The sequence below is a fragment of the Drosophila subpulchrella genome, chromosome 3L (genome assembly GCF_014743375.2).
Source record: "Drosophila subpulchrella strain 33 F10 #4 breed RU33 chromosome 3L, RU_Dsub_v1.1 Primary Assembly, whole genome shotgun sequence".
In the NCBI taxonomy this organism is placed as follows: domain Eukaryota; kingdom Metazoa; phylum Arthropoda; class Insecta; order Diptera; family Drosophilidae; genus Drosophila; species Drosophila subpulchrella.
The window spans coordinates 12,951,322-12,971,621 of NC_050612.1; the positions used below are offsets into that span (position 1 = coordinate 12,951,322).

Consider the following 20,300-nt stretch of genomic DNA (forward strand, 5'->3'; position numbering starts at 1 on the left):
CTGTGCCAAATTGGATGAGCTCAATGGGGGATCTAGGGATTCTGGATGGGATCTCGGTTTGACTTGGTAATTAGCCAGTGTTTAGTATGCACTTGATACGGCCATTGGTTAGTACCCAAATTGGTCACTGCCGTGTCGACTGTCAATCGCAGATCCACCTTTGATAAACAAAAGAATCTCTCAATCCGAATCGCAGAGTGTGGGATGCGCTGACATTGAAATAACTTTTCGCAAGTGCAGGAAAATCAACAATATAATATTATTTGCCGCTTCTGGCCTGTTCTACACGTAATTGGCAACGCGTGGTTGGCAACCTTGCGTTGACGCGAAAGTGTCACGGCCCCCTTGGTGTTTTGGCCAAATTGGGAATGTGCCGAGGGGTCGGTTCGAAACGGATCGGTTAAGATCATATCGTATCGTATCGGGTGTTGGCTTACGCTCGGAACTGATCTGTGGCGGCATTTATCAGCCATAAATTTATCACTCGCTGACAAAGTCAATGTATTCTGACACTGTTTGCCTTACTGTCATATTTATTTGCGCTACAATTGAAAACGGAGCAGACACCTTGCCCGAAAAGCGGGTTGGCATGGGGCTTTTTGAGAGCGGGTTCAGGGTCTGGCGTGGGCTGGAACTGTTTGCCCGTTTCATTCAAGAGTCTGGGGACAGGTGACAATGAACTTGCTGTGGAGACATCAACGCACTTACGTAAGCAGTCGTATCTCTTTGCATCTCGAAACTGAAAGCACTCGAGTGTGGCAAGTTCGTTAGCTGGAATGCAAGGCTTGTGAACCGAACCTCTCATCCAAGTTTGGGTGGACCTCATTCAAATGAATAAAAGTTACATTTAAGTGATACAATTTCAGTCTTATTAAAGACATACAAAGTGTCACGTCTCAACAACCATTGATTTTAATGTATTTAAACTGGTTTTTAAGTTCATTACTCCTTCAAATAGCCTTAAATTTGGTTTATTGCTAACCAGTTCACCGCTTAATCGCTTGAACACACTTTTTAGCCTTGTCAAAAATGTTAAATATAGATTTTAATAGCCCTAAAATAGTTATCAAGGTTGTTATAGATACAAAAGCAGTCCACCCTAGTCCGCATAGCTACAACTTGGCTAGCAAATAGCAATCAATTTCCTTGCGTTGGTATTGTAAATTGATCAACTGCCCGAGATATGGCTTGGATGCCGGATACCTGGGCATATCCACCTGTGCTGAACCAGTTTTCTGGCAGCCTAGCTCCTGATAACATCCATTCGGCAGTAACAATTAGCAATCCCTAACGGTAACAAGAAGAACTTGAATTCCGAGTGCCCATTTTGCCCACAACAAAAAATGAATTTAAGAGCTGCCGATTCTCAGTCGCCGCCCGCAAGTATGCCACAATTTTCAATTGGGTTTTCCCCGAGTTTTCTTACCTGCGCGAAAAACTTCTCCGCAACCATCGCAACGGGACGCAAACTGGGCATCGTAGCAGTTTCCGCAGTAGATCTTATCCGCCTTAGCTCCGAACTGCTTGTCCACCAGCGACAGATGGCACTTGAAGCACAGGAAACAGGCCTCGTGCCAGTGCTTGTCTTTGTAGGAAAGATCCTTGGATAGAAAAGGATTATAAAATGGATTAGATATGAGATGGAACTAAAGTTGTTTATATGAGAGATTATTTAAGACCTGATTTGACTACTTATTATAGTGGAAGCAAAACCGATCTTCCAATTCCAATTGGGATACTTTTAATATTTTCATTGATATCTTTGTTATTATAGTTTTATATGTAATATTAAGTGTCAAAATGATGATATACAAATTCTTTTAGGTCCTAAAATATATTTTTTTAGCTTTCACGGAATAAAGAATTTTATATACCCAAAAATTATAATCATAATTACTTTATAAATGCACTAAGAAATAATTGCGAAACACTAACATACAATAATTTCTTATTTTGCAAGATGCCTATTTTCTTATATGTATGATGAAATAACATATTTTTAAAATCCCTTAAGACATTCCCATTTGAGAGCAAGGTTATTAGAATGTTTTGCAAGTCGGTCCCAAATACTAATTAAACATGAACTACTGCACTTCTTCTCTTGATGCATTTGTCATTCTAATTTTAACGCGATAATTAAAAGAAATTATGGCTAGACGCATAAAACCAGCCTAATAAAAGCCCGATGATAATAAAACGGACATAAAGTTCAACAGCAGAAACATAAAAAGCACATTAAAAATCTATGTTTTCCGTAATTTGTTGTAATACAGATATATATTTATTGATCTCTTCGTTTTATGAGCTGCAGTCAAAACTGGTTTTTTCAAGTTGTCAATGAAAGTGTGGACCACATTATCTTCGAGTTGGTGTGTGTATCTGCCCTACTTAATGGTTATTAAATGTTTTGACTACCCACATATGGCCGTAAATTCGGTTTACGAACGGTTTATGGCCCCCGATGCCCCGTTTAATGCATTCACATACCTTCGAGTCGATGCCAATGATCTTGTTGCACTCCTCGCACGTATTGGCGAACACGTTCTCGTAGCACTTGATGCAGTACGGATGATCGTCCCGGATGACGTAACGCTGTCCGGTGAGGCTCTCGTCGCACTGCCAGCAGCAGAAGTGTCCGGAGTGCCAGTCCTTGTCCATGGCTTTTGTGTACTCGCCACTGAAAATTAACTGCAAGCACAAGCACAGAGATATAGGGGGGATATAGAGGTCGATTCACAGCACATTTCTTGGGCATAAACAAAACAGGAAATAGATTGATCACATAAATTGTGTGCTATAGGTGTGTTTTTTGGGTTTATACATAGGTATTCGTATTGTGCAGTGTGATTTTGGATATGTTATTCTGTGGTTTCTCTTTGTGGTTCACTGGCTGTGGTGGGTGGTGTACTTAGATAGACTTGTGGTGGATACCTTTTAGTAAACATTTTTGCCGAGGAAAGTAGAGTAGTAACGTGTGTCGTTTTGTAAAAGTTCGATATGCAAGAGTTTTCATTGGATAGTTTACATATATGTATTTATATATTTTGGAATCTTATTTGGCTTGGAATGTGAGAATGTTTTGTTGAACAAAGTTTACTGGGATGATCGGACAAAGACCACGAGAGAAATGATTGGATTTGAATGTGAAAGATTATATCGTTACGAACTGCCACAAAACTGTGCTGGGACACACATGACACAGGTCACCTACCCCCTTTCCTCGATGGAGGCGTCCACCTCGACCTCGCTGATCTGGACCTCGGATTCGCGGCGCTTCGACGACTTCTTGACCTTTTTCGTGGTCTTCTTCACTTCCGTTTGCACGGTTTGCATAATTTCCACGTCCGCCATCGCGCCCGCTATCTCGCTCGCTCTAATGACCGACTGAACTTTCTATAATTATTGTATCTTATGGGTTTTTTTTTTTGTATCTGGGGGTGTCTGTATGGGTGTACTGTGAAGTGTATTTTCGATCGATTTCGGAGGTCCAGAACGGTATGAACTTTGCCGAGTCGGGATCTCAACTGGCGCAGCGGTTTCCGAAAATGTTTTTCAAAACGCCTGCTGCACCGCTTTCAGTCCGCTCTGTATCTAGTTTCGCCACCGCCAAGTGTAAAAATAAAATCTCGGAGAGCGCGGGCCCATGAAAAACCGAGCGACAGAGAGAGAGAACTACGATCTATAGAGATCTCGGATCTCGGGAGATTTATTTTTTCGGAGCGGCAAAGACGGGCGGCTGAAGTATTGCGGTAGACAATGTAAATATCGCCAATAATTAACGGCATTATTGAATTTGCAATGCAATTGGTTAATTTTCTCAACGATTTCGGCCAATTTGCATGCAATATATCGTTCACGCTTCCCTCTAAAAATAAAGATACATGTAAGATGGATGAAAAATCGAACGCATTTCAGGTGCCAAGAGGTGTGGGCGAACGGCCCACCTGCCCGTCGGTCAAAGGGGTGTGGCATGCTTGGCCACCCTCTAGAAACGTAAACCCCTCCCCTAAAACCCCCTTAAATCACTTGTCAGAGTTTTGAAAAATTTTCAATTTTTCACCAAAAGAAATGTAGTGTGCCTTGTTGTTGTTGCTGGCGCTTGTGCACACGACACACAAGCAGCACATTCAAACACTCTCGTAAATGGAAAATCTGGGAAAATTCTCTTTCTTCCTACACTGCACTACACACGACACGATCGCCAGCGGCCAATGGAGCATAAGTTGGTATTTCCATTGGATTGGATCTAAAACGTCTGGCATTTTTGCTTATCGCACCCCCAACGGTATTTTCGTATTTCCCATTATACGTCTTAATTGATCTCCAGCCCATACATTATCGTTATAGTATTAATATATGGAATTTATTTTCGCATTCCTTGATTTTCTTGATTTGCCTTGCATTACAGCATTTGGCATACAGACATCATTGAAATGCCAATGGGCGAAAATGTTTACTGAAATGAGATGAACCAACAGGTGTGCCGGCAAATTAGACAAATGTTCAATGTAATGTAAGACAAAATTCAGAAATTTAAAAATGCCATGAATAGAAAGGGTGCGTCAATTTCTAGAAGTTCATTTTAGTTCCTAGAATTTTTGTATTTTATGTTCTGTTTCTTAAAGTCAATATTTATGAAAAAAAGTACTAGACCTTCTACCAACCGTCTTAAAGTTAAACAACCCAAATTTTTTGAAGAACACACTTTTGACGTTTGATGAATCCATCAACATAAATTTGTAGCTTTTAATAGAGCACTTACTCAGCATGACCTCATCTGGTCCCAAATCAATTTCATCGTTTTCACCCCAATTAATAACCAATGTTTATACAACAGCAGAACTAATTTCCATTAAACTAGTTGACGCGACACCTAAGGGCAGCCGGCCAAGGTAAGTTGGCGAGAACTAAACAAGTACAAATGGCCAATGGGCCGGGAGAATGTTCTAGTGACAGTTCAGTGGTAGAGAGCAATTAACAAGGCCCCTAAACGCCGTTCTAGGTCGCCCATCCAACCCAAGCGGGGATAAGAAAAACCCGTCTGATCGAAATGAATAATAAACAAAATCAACAACTCGTGAAATGTTCTGGCTAGAGGGCAGCAACCACAAAAAAAATATATATATATTGTTTAAGAATCAAAATGTTGATGTAAACTGATTCACTGCTGTGATGGGGATTTATGGCTTAAATAATAATGTACCAGTGACGTGGGTTGGGAAATGTTAAGGGGGTTTAATGAATTACAAATATCAAGGGAATATTCTCCATAATAAAAATTGAAATTACAAAATAAAATCTTTGGTTTATACCAATTTATCGTTGCTTAAACTTTTGTAGATCTTAAGATCCTTAATGTAATGTAATGCCATGTAAACTGATTCACTGCTGTGATGGGGAATTTATGGCTCTAATAAACATTTGTAGATTACTTTGCCTTCCTTTATTTATGGTTTAACAAATCAGGGTTAAGTCAAAAAACATGAAAATTGATGGAACAAGAACTAACAAACGGAAAAAGGAAAATAATAAGTTAGAGACTAACAATATTATTAAAATATAGCATATCCTATGGAAAGGTATAGGTTCCAGAAATTAAAACACATATAACATATTTTCATATGTTCTTTAAAAAGTATAGAAATATTCTTCGCTTTTTTACATGTTTTCATTCCAATATAAGTATATTTCCGGCCTAACTTCTGTGTGCGAACTCAGTTTCGCTGACCATGCTCCTTTCAATCATATATAGTATGATATATGTTCGTGCTTGGGCATATGCATATGCACATACTTATAGAATAATGCATCGCATGTGTATATTAGTTGTTGCTATTTTCGCCTCAGACACGAGCAACAACAACTGCAATGGAGCCGAGTGTAATGCAATCTGCAAGTTGGTCTAAAAATAAGCTGCATTTCGCGAATCTTTGATAAAAAGTTTTTGCGTGATGTGACTGTCCGTCCCTCCCTTGGCTCCCCATTACGATTATTTGGCATTTTTCACGCAGGCGTTAAAGCGTTAATTGGGTCATAAATTCAGACATTCACATATATAGAGAGGCGCGTATATTTTCCAGCGTATTTTTATATTTTTATTTCTGGCTTATTGAGCGAGTATCAAAAGCGAAACGGCAAAACTTTCTCAAGACAAGAGCCTATATTGTGTAAATCAACCAATGGGGGTGTTGTCTATAAGTTCAAGTTTAAGAACAGCTGCGCCCCAAAAAGATTTGATTTTAATTTGGCTCATTTTTAATATGTCTTTAATTTGGTCGAGGCCAATCGAATAAAATCATGTTTTTTGGAAATTTATTGAAAAATACGCAAGTGCAAGCCAGTGCTGTCTGATGTATTTTGGGAATGCAAAACCAAATGTCTGTTCGTGTGGAAAAAGGTGTTTCATTTTACTGTCACCGAATCAGAAATTATATTTACCAGCTGAACGCACAAAATTCAAGTGAATTTTTAAAAAAATTATTTAAGCCAATTTTCCACCAGCAGTACAAGTACTATATAGAATATACACTTGTACTTTATGAGGAAAATATGAAAGAAAATATAACCGCAGGCTTTTAAGTGTGCCCCGCAAGAAAAATGAATTCATGTCAAAGACAAAACTATTGAATAAGACTTTTTGGCAGCGTTTTCGCCGTGTTCGCTTGGATGTGGCTCTAACGCAAGTTCGGGGAGATACATTTTTTTTGCCGTACGGATGCATTACGTAATGAGTTTTACAGAAATAAATTCCAAATGGCCCATTTCCCCAGTGCAAATGTGAAGAACAAAGCCAAGTGAGCTGCGTAAACAAATCACTCGAGTGACACACTTTCCTGTTGGCCTGTCATAAATATTTTGGGAATTTTTCATTTTCAATTTCCCTTTTGCGGGCTGACAGTCGTTGAGATAATTTGTTATCTCGGCGAACCTTTGTCGCCTTTCACTGGCTGACTTTTAACTTAATTTGACTAAGGATACGACACATCGGACTTGACAGGGGCATTTTGCGAAAAAAACAAGGTAGAGAACTGCAAAAATATTATATTTCCCAAAACTGACAAAAACCAAAAGATTTGAATGAATGAATTTCAGAAGCTGGATCATTTTCTCTTAGATTAGCATACTTTCGGGATCAGAACACTGCATACTTTGGGGAAGAACTAGAAAATCATTTGGAAATTAATTAAATGGAAGACTATCATTAGAATGTTTCTTGATTATTCTTAAAAGCCTAGTAAATAAGACACATTAACATTGTTAAGTCGTTCATTATTTTAAGAATAGCTCCATTGATTTTTGTATAGATAGAAGTAATTACTTAACAATTTAACAATTTTATATTACAAAAAATAAAATAATCAATCCATATATTTTCCGCTTTATGAAATATACATTTTTAATAAATACCATCATATATTCCCATATTTTCCTAGACAAATTCGAGTCATACATAAAGCCACTTAGCCCTGACCTTAGACCCATTATTCAGACATAAGACCCGTGAAATCCCACTGTATGCTCTAAAGAAACTATATATAATTCGTGTGCATGACAGATTGTTTTTGTTTCGCTTATAGTCGCAATGACAAGAGCATTAAAAATCGAGTAAATCTATATGGCGAGCATTTCCCATTGGGATTTATGTGTTGGCCCATCACCGGGCTCATTGGTATTAGCCGTATGTCAAACGATGACATCATGCGAATTTGCAAATTGGGCCACAGATATATTGTGTACAATTATATGGGCAATTGTGGGACGATTTATGGTCCCTCTTCCTCTGAGGTTGCACTTGGTAACCCATGGATGGATGACACCAGTGCTGCGGTATGAATGATCTCAATGCCCGAGTATTTTGGTAGCCTATGCAGAATTGGCACAAAGCGCAGATACGAAATTCGGTGGGGTGTATGACTATTTTTAGCAACCAGAGTCTAAACGAAATGTTTTCTTCATTTATTCAGTTGGCTTTTATTCTCGGCATTTTTATAAAGACAAAATCGTTAAATAGACTAACAGCTTTGGTAAACAATCCTTCAATCGTTCGGTACTTTTTGGGTGCAAAGTTTTCTGGGTCGTTAGTATAATACATGGTTTATACAGATCGGGATCGGGGATCCCGTGGGTGGGTGTTTACCCTCAGTCAGAGGAGCGGAGGCTGGATGCTGGTTTCTGGACACTGGATCTTGAACTGGGACTGATTTCATGTGCAGCGTGCTCGGTTTTTGGATGTGGCTTGGACTGGATTGTGCTGGACTGTGCTTGGCTTGACTTGGCTTATGAACATGTCTATAAGAAACAGATAGAGAGTAAATCAAATGAGTGATAGAGTGTGAAGTTAGAAGATTAGTTCTCAAACCAAGCGAGCTAGAAGAGTGGATAGAAGTTGGCATCTTTGAGTATGTCAAAGGTGTCCACAACGGATCGCGCGGGCACAACTGCAACTGAAGTAGATGGAGGGGATTCTCCAATCTCCTCAACCGATGATGCTGGGGTTATACACACACTGTGTCCAGCACTGATGGTGGACAGTAGATTCTGCTGTGTGGATTCTGGAGTCAAATTTGTGGACACCGAAACGGGAGCAATCTCCGCCAGAGCAGCAGCCAAAGCCTTATCTAGATGAGAATCTTCTGTAGCCTTGGGTTGGGTCTCCTCCCTAGCTTCCTCCTTGTTTTCTTTTGCTGAAGTCTTCTTGCGTTTCTTAGTCTTTTTCTTTGTAGACTGCTCTTCATCTGGCTCAAATTCTGCTATGCCCTCCAAGGATTCACCCACAAAGGCTAGACTGTTCCGCGGTGAAAAGAGTCCTGATCCTCCATTGGCTTCTTCGTTGGACAGGCTGGCTTTGGAGCTTCGCCTGGAGCGTGTCTTTCTTTTTGGTGGCTCTGCAGTTTCCTGGTCTTCATTTCGCCGAGTGCAACCCATTTGAGTGTCCGAATCATTATCATCCCTTAGCTCTTCCTCAGTTTTGGATCCCTTGCGTAGCTTCTTCTTACTCTTCTTTTTCTTGGGCTTCTCAGCGGGTGATTCTTCCAAGGGAGCCGCCTCTTCTGGCTTTTCTTCGGGTGGTTCTTCTTCTTGCGGAAGTTCTTCTGGCACATCTGCTAAAATTTCGCGAACGGGACTGCGACTGAAGAGGGTGATACTTTCACCGCCAAGACTGATTCGCCGGTTCTCCAATAGTTCCACATGTTCTATTTCACCGTTTTCTTCATTCAGATACATTTGCTCATCATGCTCCTGATCAAGAACTTCTTCCTGTTCTTGTTCCTGCCAGCCGAATTCCTCCTCAAACGTATCTCTGGCTTCCTGATCTTCAATTTCATCTGCTAAATCCTGGTCATTATTTTCCTGTTCGTCATTGTCATCTAGTTTGAAGTTCTTGCGCCAGTTGTACTCCCTCTTGGGCTTGTAGTTAAGATCCACCTCGATATCATCTTCTAGTTCACCCACATCTAGTTTAGGATTAAAACCATAACGAGTTCGCAACCTTGTAGATTGTCGGGCCACCACATGAGCATCCCCCAAATAACGTATTTCAGACTCCCGATGATCGCTCTCTGGTATCAAACCCAAGGCAACATCCACATCTGAATGTCGGGTACTAGAATGGGATCGCTCAAGCTCCCTGGTCTTGGCCCACAGGGCATATTTCTCACTCTCAAAGCCCGACTTTTCCTTATCCGATTCGCTGTGATCGGAGGGCAATTGCTCCTGAACCATGGTCTCGTACTCCCTTAGGATGCCTGACTGCTTTCTGTTCTTAATGGCCTCATTGTAGATCTGTTCAATAAATGAGTCTGGATCGGAATAGGGTGTTGCTCCGCCCACAGCGCCATCATCAAAACCATAGTCAAGGAAGTCCTCCACATCCTCAACCTCTTCCCAATCCTGAGCTCCCCGATTCTCATATCGATCGGCATTCCTCTCCGCCTCCTCACATTCGGAGGTGTCATGATGGGATTCATCGGTCGGTTGGGTGCGTTCATTATTATCCGAGATTCCCTCGTCCATCTCAAACTCGTACTCATCGTCGTCATCGATCTCCACCACTGTCTGTCGTGTGTCCTCGCTGTCATTGGAGCTACTCCTCTCCTGATCCAGACTCTCATGGTCCCCGACAATGTCATAGCTGTAGATGGCATTGGTGGCATCGAACTCAGCTGCCTCCGCCTCTGCAGCCAAAACGGCTCTCGCCCATGAGTCCTCATCCTTTACCGGACTTTTTGAATTACGAAAGTCCTCCGGTTCTTCGGTGTAAAAATCCTCTTTTAACCAAGTTCTGGTCCCAGTGAGAGTTCGAACTTCGATTTGGGAAATGTAGACAAAGTCATCGCTGGGATACTCCTCAACGGGCTCTTCCTGGGCGAGTGAGTAGCGACGAAAGTGATGGTATTCATCAGGTTCTAGATCACCCATTAAAGCCGAGTCAGAAGCCCGTCTCTCGCTGTCTAGAAAATCGGCATTCAAGTGCCGAGAAAAGTTTTCGAAATTAATGGTAGAAGCAGCCAACTTATCTAGTAACTGATCCTGCATCTCCCTCTTAGCCGACTCGGCTTCGATGTCCCTTAATTGGGTTAAATCGTCTTCTCTCAGCGGAGAACGACTCTGGCTACGAGAACGTTGGAACTCGGCGGTACGATGACGTAAATCATCCAGCTGGGCGGCAGAGATTTCCTGGGACTCGCCAGTTCTCTCCTCGGAGAAGGTCTTAGGTTTGGCGCCCAATCGGTTATCGGTAAGGGAGTCTAGTATGGCTGCTTGGAGCTCCCTTTGGGCTGCCGCCTGCTCTCGAGCGAGATCCATGCTCATTCCAGGAGATGGGCTTCGGGATCTTTGAAATTGAGCTGCTTCGCGCCGATGTTCCTTAAATTGATCACTTCCCAGATCAAGGGACTCACCCACATAGGTGGAGCGCTTGAAACCGCTGGCCACGAGCTCATCCTGCAGATCCCTGGCCACCTCGGAGACCGTACGATCTAGATCTGGGTTCTCCCGCGTCATCTCAACCAATCTCTCCAATTCCGAATTGGTTGGACTGAGCACGCGCAACTCTATTTCCTCATTGGCATTGTGCAGTTTCTCCAGGGCTTCCAGGTCCAATTCCCTCTGCCTCACACTCGCTGCCAGGACACTTTCCAGCTCCTCACTGTTTTTGCGTAGAGTGCGCAACTCACTGCCCTCCAAATTGAGCATCAAATGGAAGTCATCGGGCTCCCCTTCTTGTGACTGGGATCTCGAGCGAGATGGTGACAAGGATCGCATGTCGCGACTTTCTGCAATGTGATCGTCCTTCTCCTGCACAAACTCATAGACGTACTCCACTGTTAAACGGGGTTCGGGCTCCGGGGTCCTCGCCCTTTCCTGTAGCACCTCGAAGAACTGATCATTCTGGGCTATCAACTTCTCGCGTCGCTTCTGCACACTCTGCTCCAAATTGGCGGCTGTGGGTAGTGGTGAACGTGATCGGGATCGAGAATGGGATCGCACTCGGTTAAGACGCAGTTGCTCAAACAGTCTGGCCATGCTCTCCGGAGTATCCTCGGGTTCTGCCTCGACTTGGGCTGCACTATCCTCTGGTGGTTCCACAATTTCTATGGTTACGGTGGGCAGGGGAAGCGGAGATCTTGGAGGTGAAGCCGATTCTATTATAATCTCTGGTGATGGCATTTGTTCTTGAAGTTTCTCGAAGATCTCATCATTGTGTTGGATGCGCTTTATACGTCTACTTTCCAAGCTCTTAGCTATATTATCAGCTGTTGGCAGTGGAGAACGGGATCGTGAACGGGATCTTGATCTGGAGCGATGATTCCTCTCAGCCCTCAAAGTCTCCACAAAGAGTCGCATTTGTTCTGGTGTAGTTTCGGCATCCTCCATGGGTTCATCGGCCATATCATTAATCTCTATCACGGGCTGTGGTAGAGTGATCTCTGAGCTTAGTCTACCATTACCATTAGCTTCGATTTCCATGGAACCCTCGGAACTAGATTGGGATAGACGTTCGGCAAGTTCGTCGTTCTGTTTGATCAGTCGCTCCCTGCGTTTGTGGATGCTTTTCTCTAGGTTATCCGAGGTGGGAAGTGGCGAACGGGATCGGGATCGTGGTCTGGATTGTGTCCTGTCCACGGAAGGCTCTCTTTCCCTTCCCCTCTCTTCTAGAGTAGAACCAAGTGAAGCCCCTTCTAGGGGCTGATATACCATGGGTACCATGGAATTCCCATTCCTAGCATCATCGGCTACAGTTTGCACTTGTAGCTGCTCATTCGAGGATTCGTTTCCATTCAAGTTCGATTCCAGGAGTTGCAGCACAGACTCACAGTTTAGTTCACCTGCCGCTACACCCTCCTGAGTATCGTCGAATACTTCTAGCGATCGCTCTTCCTCCACATTCATAAGATTAGCCACATTCTTGGGAGCTGGTGAGGGATTACGCGAAGCAGAACGGGATCTCGAAGGGTTGACTGAGGCGGTAAAGTCGTAGAAATCGCTGAGACCCTCCATAAGTAGTCCGTACTGATCCCGCCAAGGTGCCGTATCCGGTTGCTGGACATTGATGGATGGTGCTGCTCGCGTCGGCTGCTGTTCTTGCTTTGTGTGCTGCTCCTGACTGGCGGACCACCGTTCTGGGTAGTGCTCCATTTCATCCATGCGCGGACTGCGTCGCAAGCCAGGTGAACCGACCCTTGATTGCTCCTCTGTTGCGGAAGAGGTTTGCAGCTTTTGAGGGAAGGAGAAGCGGGAAAGCAAGCGATAGCCATATATGAAAGCAAAGAGGTAAAGCAGTTAGGGATGTTAGTTAAGCGGCAGTGGAAACGGGTTTGGATCGGTTTTAGTGGGAGTTAGGAGGTGCTAGGTGTCTGTCCTACGCACTTACATTGGCTTTGTTGCTGTCGCTGGTCTCCACCGCTTGCGAGTTGTCCTTCTCCGTTTCCTTGTCCTAACAGACACGTAATAAACCATTGGTTAAAGATCCTGGCCAGCTAATTCCATTTACTCACCACCTGCTCCTTGGAAAGTTGCTGTTTCAGGGCAGCCACTGCCTGTTCGTTTTGTGCCTCGGTGGCCTCCTCAAAGGAGGAGGATTTGGGCTCATTTGTGGCTTCGTCCTCCACATCCTCTCCCCTGGAGGGTCTCTCCAGTTCGATTTCCTCTTCGTCGATGGAGAGAGCTTTCTCCCGCTTCCAGAACTCGGTGTCCTTATAGTGCTCCGGTACCACCTCACCCCAGGGATTAGTGCTCTCCTCGCCGAGCATCTCCAGTGATCCACTAGGCTCTGCCGGTGATCTTATATCCTTTGCTGGACTTCTTTTGTGACGTCGGTGGGACTTGACCTTCAGGGTGGGCTCACTCGTATACTTTATGGGATTGTAGTCTTCCCGCTCACCATGACGTAGCTCCTCCTCCTCCAGCGAGGTGAACATCTTCAGCTCCTCGTCACGGGAGGCGCGTGAGTCTCTCGAAGAATTGGAGCTGCCACTGGAGCGGCGTTTCTTGAAGGCTCGTCTCCTGCCTGAACCATCTTCACGGACCAAAGGACGATTCTTGATGCCATCCAGGGAACGAAGGTAGTCCTCGGTATACTGGACATCCTGTATTTGATCTTCACCCTCGGGTTCAGGACGTTCACCCTCAGAGGGTTGAGTGCTGAACGAAGACTGTTGGCTGGAGAAGGGTTCCACGGAGGAACCTTCATCGGAGACGCCTGGGAAGTTCAGGGTTTTCGACTTCACCAAGTAGCCATCTTCGGAACCGCTTCCTTGGCCAAATTGGGTTTTCACCTTCTGCACCATTAGCGGTTCTTCCGGTGGTTCCTGAAATCTGGGTGGTGCCATCTTTTTCACACACGGCTCCTCCACCACGGGCTCCATTCCGGCATACTCGTCTTCCTCCTCCTTGCTATGGGCGGCTTGCAACTGGCGCTGCTGCAGCATCACCATCTCCTCCTCCGCCTCAAGGAAGCGTCGAGCATTCTCCTCGATCATCCGCTGCTTCTGCTCCAGATCCGTTCTGCTGGAGATGAGGCGACGTGACTGGTCTGCGATGGCAACGTCTTCCTCCAGTTCGCTCTCAGTGGCGCTCATGCTGAGCTCTCTTTCCGCCGCTAAAAGACGATCTACAATCTCCGCATCGCGTTGGGCCTGTTCTTCTTCGTCGGCTTGTTCTCGCTCTCTCTGGAGCTCGGCTTCAAAAACACGACGCTCGGCCTCGGCTGCCTCGGCTTCAACAAGGAGCCTGGCTTGCTCGGCTATCTCCTTTTGGCGCTCGGCTTCTGCTTCAGCCTGCTCCCTCTGACGCTCTGCCTCGATGATTCTTCTTTCACTTTCTTCCCGCTCGCGCTGCTCTTCCGCCGCTTGCAGTCTTCGCTCCTTCTCTTCCCGTTCTCGTTCGGCCTCTATCAGCTTTCTTTCGTTCTCTAGGCGTTCTTTCTCTTGGATATCGCGCTGTTTACGCTCGCTTTCTTCTGCTTCTAGCTGTCTGCGCTCTGCCTCTCTTTGTTCTTGCAGCTCTTTCTCCGCCTGCTCTCTTTCGCGCTGTCTTTCGGCCTCTACGAGCTTCCGCTGCTGTTCCTCCGCTTCCTCTTTCTCTCTCTGGACCCGTAGTCTTTCTTCAGCCAGTTTGGCTTCGGCTTCGGCCAGCTGACGTCGCGTCTCCGCTTCGATTTGCTGTTGGCGAGCCAATTCTGCGGCCAGAGCTTCTCTTTTCTCACCAGCAGGATCCACCCGGATTCCATTGCTATAGAGGACACCATCCTGCATGACATTGGTGCCAGCTAGGGCTTCCCTTTCGCCCGCTTCTTTGATCTCCTTCTCTAATCTCTCACGCAGACGAGGCAATTCTTCGGAATCAGCGGCTGCATCGGCAGAAGAATCCGAGGGATGCCGGAAGGACCAATGGTAGAGATGACGGGCCACAAAGGCGAATTCCAGGGCGCCCAGGTAGCCTATAAGAAGCGAGAAAAGCAGCTCGCCGACGCCGGTTAGCGCCTCTTCAGCGGCCATTGCGTAATGCCCAAAATCGAGTCCGAATCCGAATCCTCCAACGTTCGCCGATGCAATGAGAGTATATCGCGGCGAGAAACGATTCGGCTAACGCGTATTATATAAAATATATTCACCACGCACTCGAAGCACTCACACCACTCACGTTAATGGCCAGTCGATTAGGTAATTCGAAAAATATTTATTTCACTATTCGCTCGCCAATCATTGGACCAATCATCGATATTTATTTATTTATTTATCTATCTACGTTTTTGAGTAGATTTATGAGAGCGCGTGTCACGGGGAGAGAAGAATCGGAAAATGGGCAATCGCCAGGCGGCTGCAGTTGCACGGGCGGGCTCTTGTTTTCCGCTAATCGATCGTCTTGCAACTGATTAATGCCCCGGCGGCAGCAAGTGCCCATGGGTCCCACGATTTCTAGAGAATTTCTAGGGGAGTGATTCAGCGGCGAGAGAACCGCCAAGAACCGAATCCGTTCAAATGGCAAACGGCGCTAATTGACGGCCAGCAAAAAGAGAGCCCAACCAGCTGACAAGACGTCGGTGACTTTTGTCGCTGGCAATTTGGCAACACAAATGCCTTGCCAGTGCCGCTGCTGCACTGCCTCTGTGTCAAATGCCAAAGCAATCGGAATCGGCCAAGGCGGATTTTCTAATCAGTTTAGTCGACACCCCAGCCCCAAAACCAGCCCACCCCACCTGCCGCGCCCCCTCTTCAAGGGGCGATCTATTTTGGTCTTCGCTTCGATTGCTGTTTTCCACAAAACACTTTTCGCCACTTTCTGCTTTGCTCGCAGTTTTCGTGCGGGAGAACAGTAAGCGACATGGCCATAAATCAGTTGGGAGGCGCCAATCGAAATTAATTACTCGAAATTACATTACTTTGTAGGATTTAACAATTTTCCTATTTTATGTACAAAATCGGAAATCGCAAGACTTTTTGATTATTTTTTAACTATTTTTACGATATGATTGAAAGAACTTTATTTTAGATGTCACGGCATTATAACTAGGAAAATAGGAATGAAACCAAAATCATAGCATACTTTTCTACACTTCTTAGAGTGACACTAAAAACCTATAGATTTCCGTGGCACAATTTAAAATTTGTATACCAATATTATTTTTTGAACATCGCATATCCCTCCATTCCCTTCCCATTTCATTTAATGTAAATACTATATCTTTTTTAAGAACCTTCTTTGAAAAATTACGCATACGCCATGTTAACGCTTGGTTTATGAATTCTTTTTTCATTTATTAATTTAGCTTTGAAGTTTTTAGAGCCTGTAGTTAACCAAATGATGTACATGATAAGTAATCAAATATTTGTGGATGCCTTATTTATATATGAATGGCTCATACTGTTCTAGCCATTTGCAAATCTGTTTTTCTTTGGCATGGCCAGCGGCTGGGGCCAGGGTCGCCACGCCCCATTTCTCCGCCTCCGAGCGGATTGCACACAAATGTTTGCCATAAATTTCGACTTGGCACTGACACTAACATTGCCAGCAGCTTTCGGCCTACTCTTTCTCACCAATTTCTCTGCGATTCGATTCGATTCTCTTCTATGTTTTCTTTACATTATGCACCGCCAACAATAGCCACAATCAGTATAATAATTATTGTCAAACGGCACATAATTGTGTTCTTGCCCCACATTATGGCCCAACTATTTCTGAATTCATTTGTTTATTTTCGTCAACTGATTGTCATTAGAGAATTGTGCCAAAAATACATAAATTTATATGAATATATGGGTCGTCTGGGTGCTGATTTATTTAGCTTTTCGCAGCGAAAGCGAAAGTGTTTCTTTGTGATGGGTTGTGAAAAATATCAATGCAGTGAATGAATTAAAATTAAATGAAAATACGGTAAGCATTTGGAAATAAATATTTGATAGAATTCCACATGAAAAAGCTTTGCTACTAAAATTCAAGATACTATTTTTAACTCTTTTCAATATTTTCTAAAGCTTTTTTATTGGTTAATAAACACCTCAGATATACAAAAGAAATAAACAAATTTGTTCACATATTTGGCAAAAGTTTGAAATTTAAATATTATACTTGTGAAAATTTCAAATTTAATTGTTTCACTTTGACTAGCTAAATGAAAAAGACACAGGTAACACCATTATGAAAAATTCGACTGTCATATTGATACTCGCATCTCATAAATGTTTTTAATCTAAATAAATGTTAATTTAAGATCACAAACATATGTTTATTTGAAATGGAAATATTTTCCTCTAGTTGCTTCTTTAGCTGTACCAATTTGCAGCCATCAAAACCCGATACCTTCAGTGATTTTTCCAATCTCTGACCTTAACCGATTGCCACAAATTTCCGGCTCACTCGCAATGAACTTCCGCTCGACGGATGACAACACGTCAACAGCCAATGCTGCCAATGAACTGCTTTCATTTCTTTGTTGCCATCGCCATCGCCGAGTCGCTGCATCGAGGAGCAGAAGCAGGAGCAGGAGCCGGAGGATGTCCCCGACTCCTCCGCGGTTCCAAAGTGAAGTTCAATGAAAATGCCATAACCTTTGGAAAGGGCAATAGCCGCACCTATGCAATAAACGAGAACTGCGTGTGGCGGGCGATAAAAACCAGAGCCCGTGACAGCGAGCACTCACTCACACGGACACTCTCGATTTGGCAAACGACACACAGATATTATCTAAAGGATGCGACCCCAAAGTATGCCACACAATAATTTTCAATTAGGGATCGGATCAGGGGGTTATAGTAGGTAGGTAGAAAGTTCTGGGGGAACTCACCTCATCACAGCCAGCGCAGCGGGGCTTCAGCATTTCCGCATAGTGGCGCTCGCAGTAGACCTTGTCGTCGTGGACACAGTAGGTGAGGTCCACCAGGAGCAGGTTGCAGGTGCTGCAGGTGAAGCACTTGGGGTGCCACATCACGCTCTCCACAAACTTGGGCGCCGCCACAACCAGCTCGCCGGCGGCTATCTCGTTATCACAGTGCGCACAATGCTCATCGTAGGGGGCATCCTTGATGTAGGCTATTCAACCGGAAGAAAATGCAAAACACAATCAGTTAAGTCCTTCTGGGCGGGGTCATCGTTGGGAAATTAAAGGTAAGGCTAGCCACAAACTTGGCTTAGACTAATTACTACAGTCTCAAGGGATAGCATATGATCTTGTAATATTTTCTCGAGATTTTAAATACTTCTTATCACCTTTTACCTTTGATATTGATTAAATATCAATATATTTTATAAATATAGTATCTGTCTAGACTTACATGGCTTAGACTAATTACTACAGTCTCAAAGGATAGCATATGATCTTGTAATATTTTCTCGAGATTTTAAATACTTCTTATCACCTTTTACCTTTGATATTGATTAAATATCAATATATTTTATAAATATAGTATCTGTCTAGACTTACGGAAGCAACTTACCTATATCCAGTGCGATTTCGTTCCGCGCCGTCACAAAGTCCTCGAAGGAGGCCTCGTGCTGCACCTCCAGGTGCTTGCAGTGCTCCAGCGAGAGGTCCTGTTTGGGCAGCTGGTACGAGATCTGGCGCTCCCGACTGCAGGCTCCCTCGCTGCCCAACCGGGGCACCGCCTCATCGGGCAGCTGCTCGAAGTAGCGGATGATCCGCGACGAGGCCCGTAATCCGGGCGGAACCCACGTAAAGCCCAGATCCCTCGCCTCCACTCCGGAATCCGCCGGGGAAACCAGCTTGAAGCCGAGTCGCTCGTGGACGTTGGTCGTTTGTTGCTGGTATATGGCATGTGCCTCGCGAGGACATTTGCAGGATTGGCAGGTTTTCCTGGAAAATCAGAGGGGTTTGGGATAGTTGAGTATTTGAATTTTAATAAAATAAATTGAATTGTTCTACTAAAGTGAATTCTGGTAACATACTTAAATCCCACAAACATTAAATATTCATAAAACGTTCTCTAAAACTTTTTTTATCCTTTTCATATTTCAAATAAGATCTCCTTAAAAAAATGTATCTCTATAAAAATGTTATCTAAAAGATACATTTTCCAACCCATTAACTCTCTTTTTGAACCACCTAAAATATTATGTTTTTCGAAAATTAAAAAACATTTTTTTCAATTTGATTTTTTAAAACCCTGTTGTTGTTGTGTTGCAGACAGAATTATGATTAAAATCTGAATATCTAATAATAATATTTCCAAAAATTCGTATAAAATTCCACTGTGCGCAGCTTCGATTCGCTGGGGCGAAAGTTCGTGTGGCGCCATCGGGCGGCAGCTTTGCGAACCCGCCGCAGCCTTACCTCACGATGAGATCGTATATTTCCTTCCTTTCGAACACCTTGCAGTAGATACTGAGCACGTTGAGGCAGGCGTAGTCCATGCCCGTCCAGGGGACATCCGAGGAGGCCAGTGCCGCCCACAGTGGGCACTCTGCGTGACGGTCCAGATCGAGCATTTTCACCATTTTACGCCACTTTTAACCGCACTTTGAACCAAGGGTTTTTGCCCCTTTATCCGCTTCTTTTTATTCCCTATTACGGCAACTGTTTTGTCTTAATGAACTTGGCTTTCATGTGCCCCTGTTGAAATATCTTTTCTCATTGCCTGACTCGGCACAATTTGTCGGTTCTTCTCTGGTGATTCGCTCTGCCACCTCCACGAAAATAAGAGAAACTCGCGGTTTAGCTTAAATCACCTTTCATTCGGCACGTCGGGGCGCGTTATTTGCTTATTGACATTTTGATTAAAGTGCTAATTTGACCTTTGTGCCGATACGATTTGTGTACTATCCAAGAATTTAATTTTACCTTTGCGAGGAATTCTGCGGGCTGGGAATTTCTATAATTGCTTGTTTACTTATTTTTCAATTAGAGCTACAAGCAAAATAATCACAATCATAAATACGCCCACACCAGAGGAATTGTGCGTAAACACGTTACGGGTACACAGAAAGATAAATTGCAGATTAGATTATGAATCAGATTTTTTTTGGGAAGAGTAGGTACTTTTATATTATTATACGATGACAAAAATTTGTATGTACTTGAAATCTCTCCGAAAGTTTTTATCATCATATCCATATTTAGAAGAAATTAGTTCATGGTAAACACTTTTATATCAACATAGTTTAAATAATTTCTTCTGAATTAAAAACAGAAGAAGCTTTTGATGTACTTGGTACATTACTAAAGTAAATCCACTTAAACTTAAGCTTGTTTAATAACTTTAATAATTTTAAGAGATAATGAAATTGAAATACCACTCGCTTTTTTGAGTAAATCATAAATCGAAAGACAACTGAAATGAGCTCAT

The 20,300-nt window shown here is 43.6% G+C and overlaps 1 protein-coding gene across 9 annotated transcripts in view; it reads right to left on the reverse strand.

Annotated features, from left to right (window-relative positions):
- The window catches only part of LOC119554148 (four and a half LIM domains protein 2), a 62,303-nt gene that overhangs the window by 8,871 nt on the left and 33,132 nt on the right, over positions 1-20,300 (reverse strand). For 2 of the 9 annotated variants that reach the window (XM_037864929.1, XM_037864930.1), the window contains 4 exons: positions 18,435-18,811; positions 17,786-18,030; positions 2,488-2,688; positions 1,427-1,601 (listed from right to left, as the gene is read on the reverse strand). In XM_037864929.1, the coding sequence (XP_037720857.1) occupies positions 1,427-1,601; positions 2,488-2,688; positions 17,786-18,030; positions 18,435-18,811 (998 nt within the window). Of the gene's footprint in view, positions 1-1,426; positions 1,602-2,487; positions 2,689-3,211; positions 3,533-7,935; positions 12,718-12,874; positions 12,938-12,998; positions 15,542-17,785; positions 18,031-18,434; positions 18,812-19,288; positions 19,611-20,300 lie in introns of those variants that run through there. The other 7 variants (XM_037864931.1, XM_037864927.1, XM_037864926.1 and 4 more) reach the window with 7 other exon arrangements.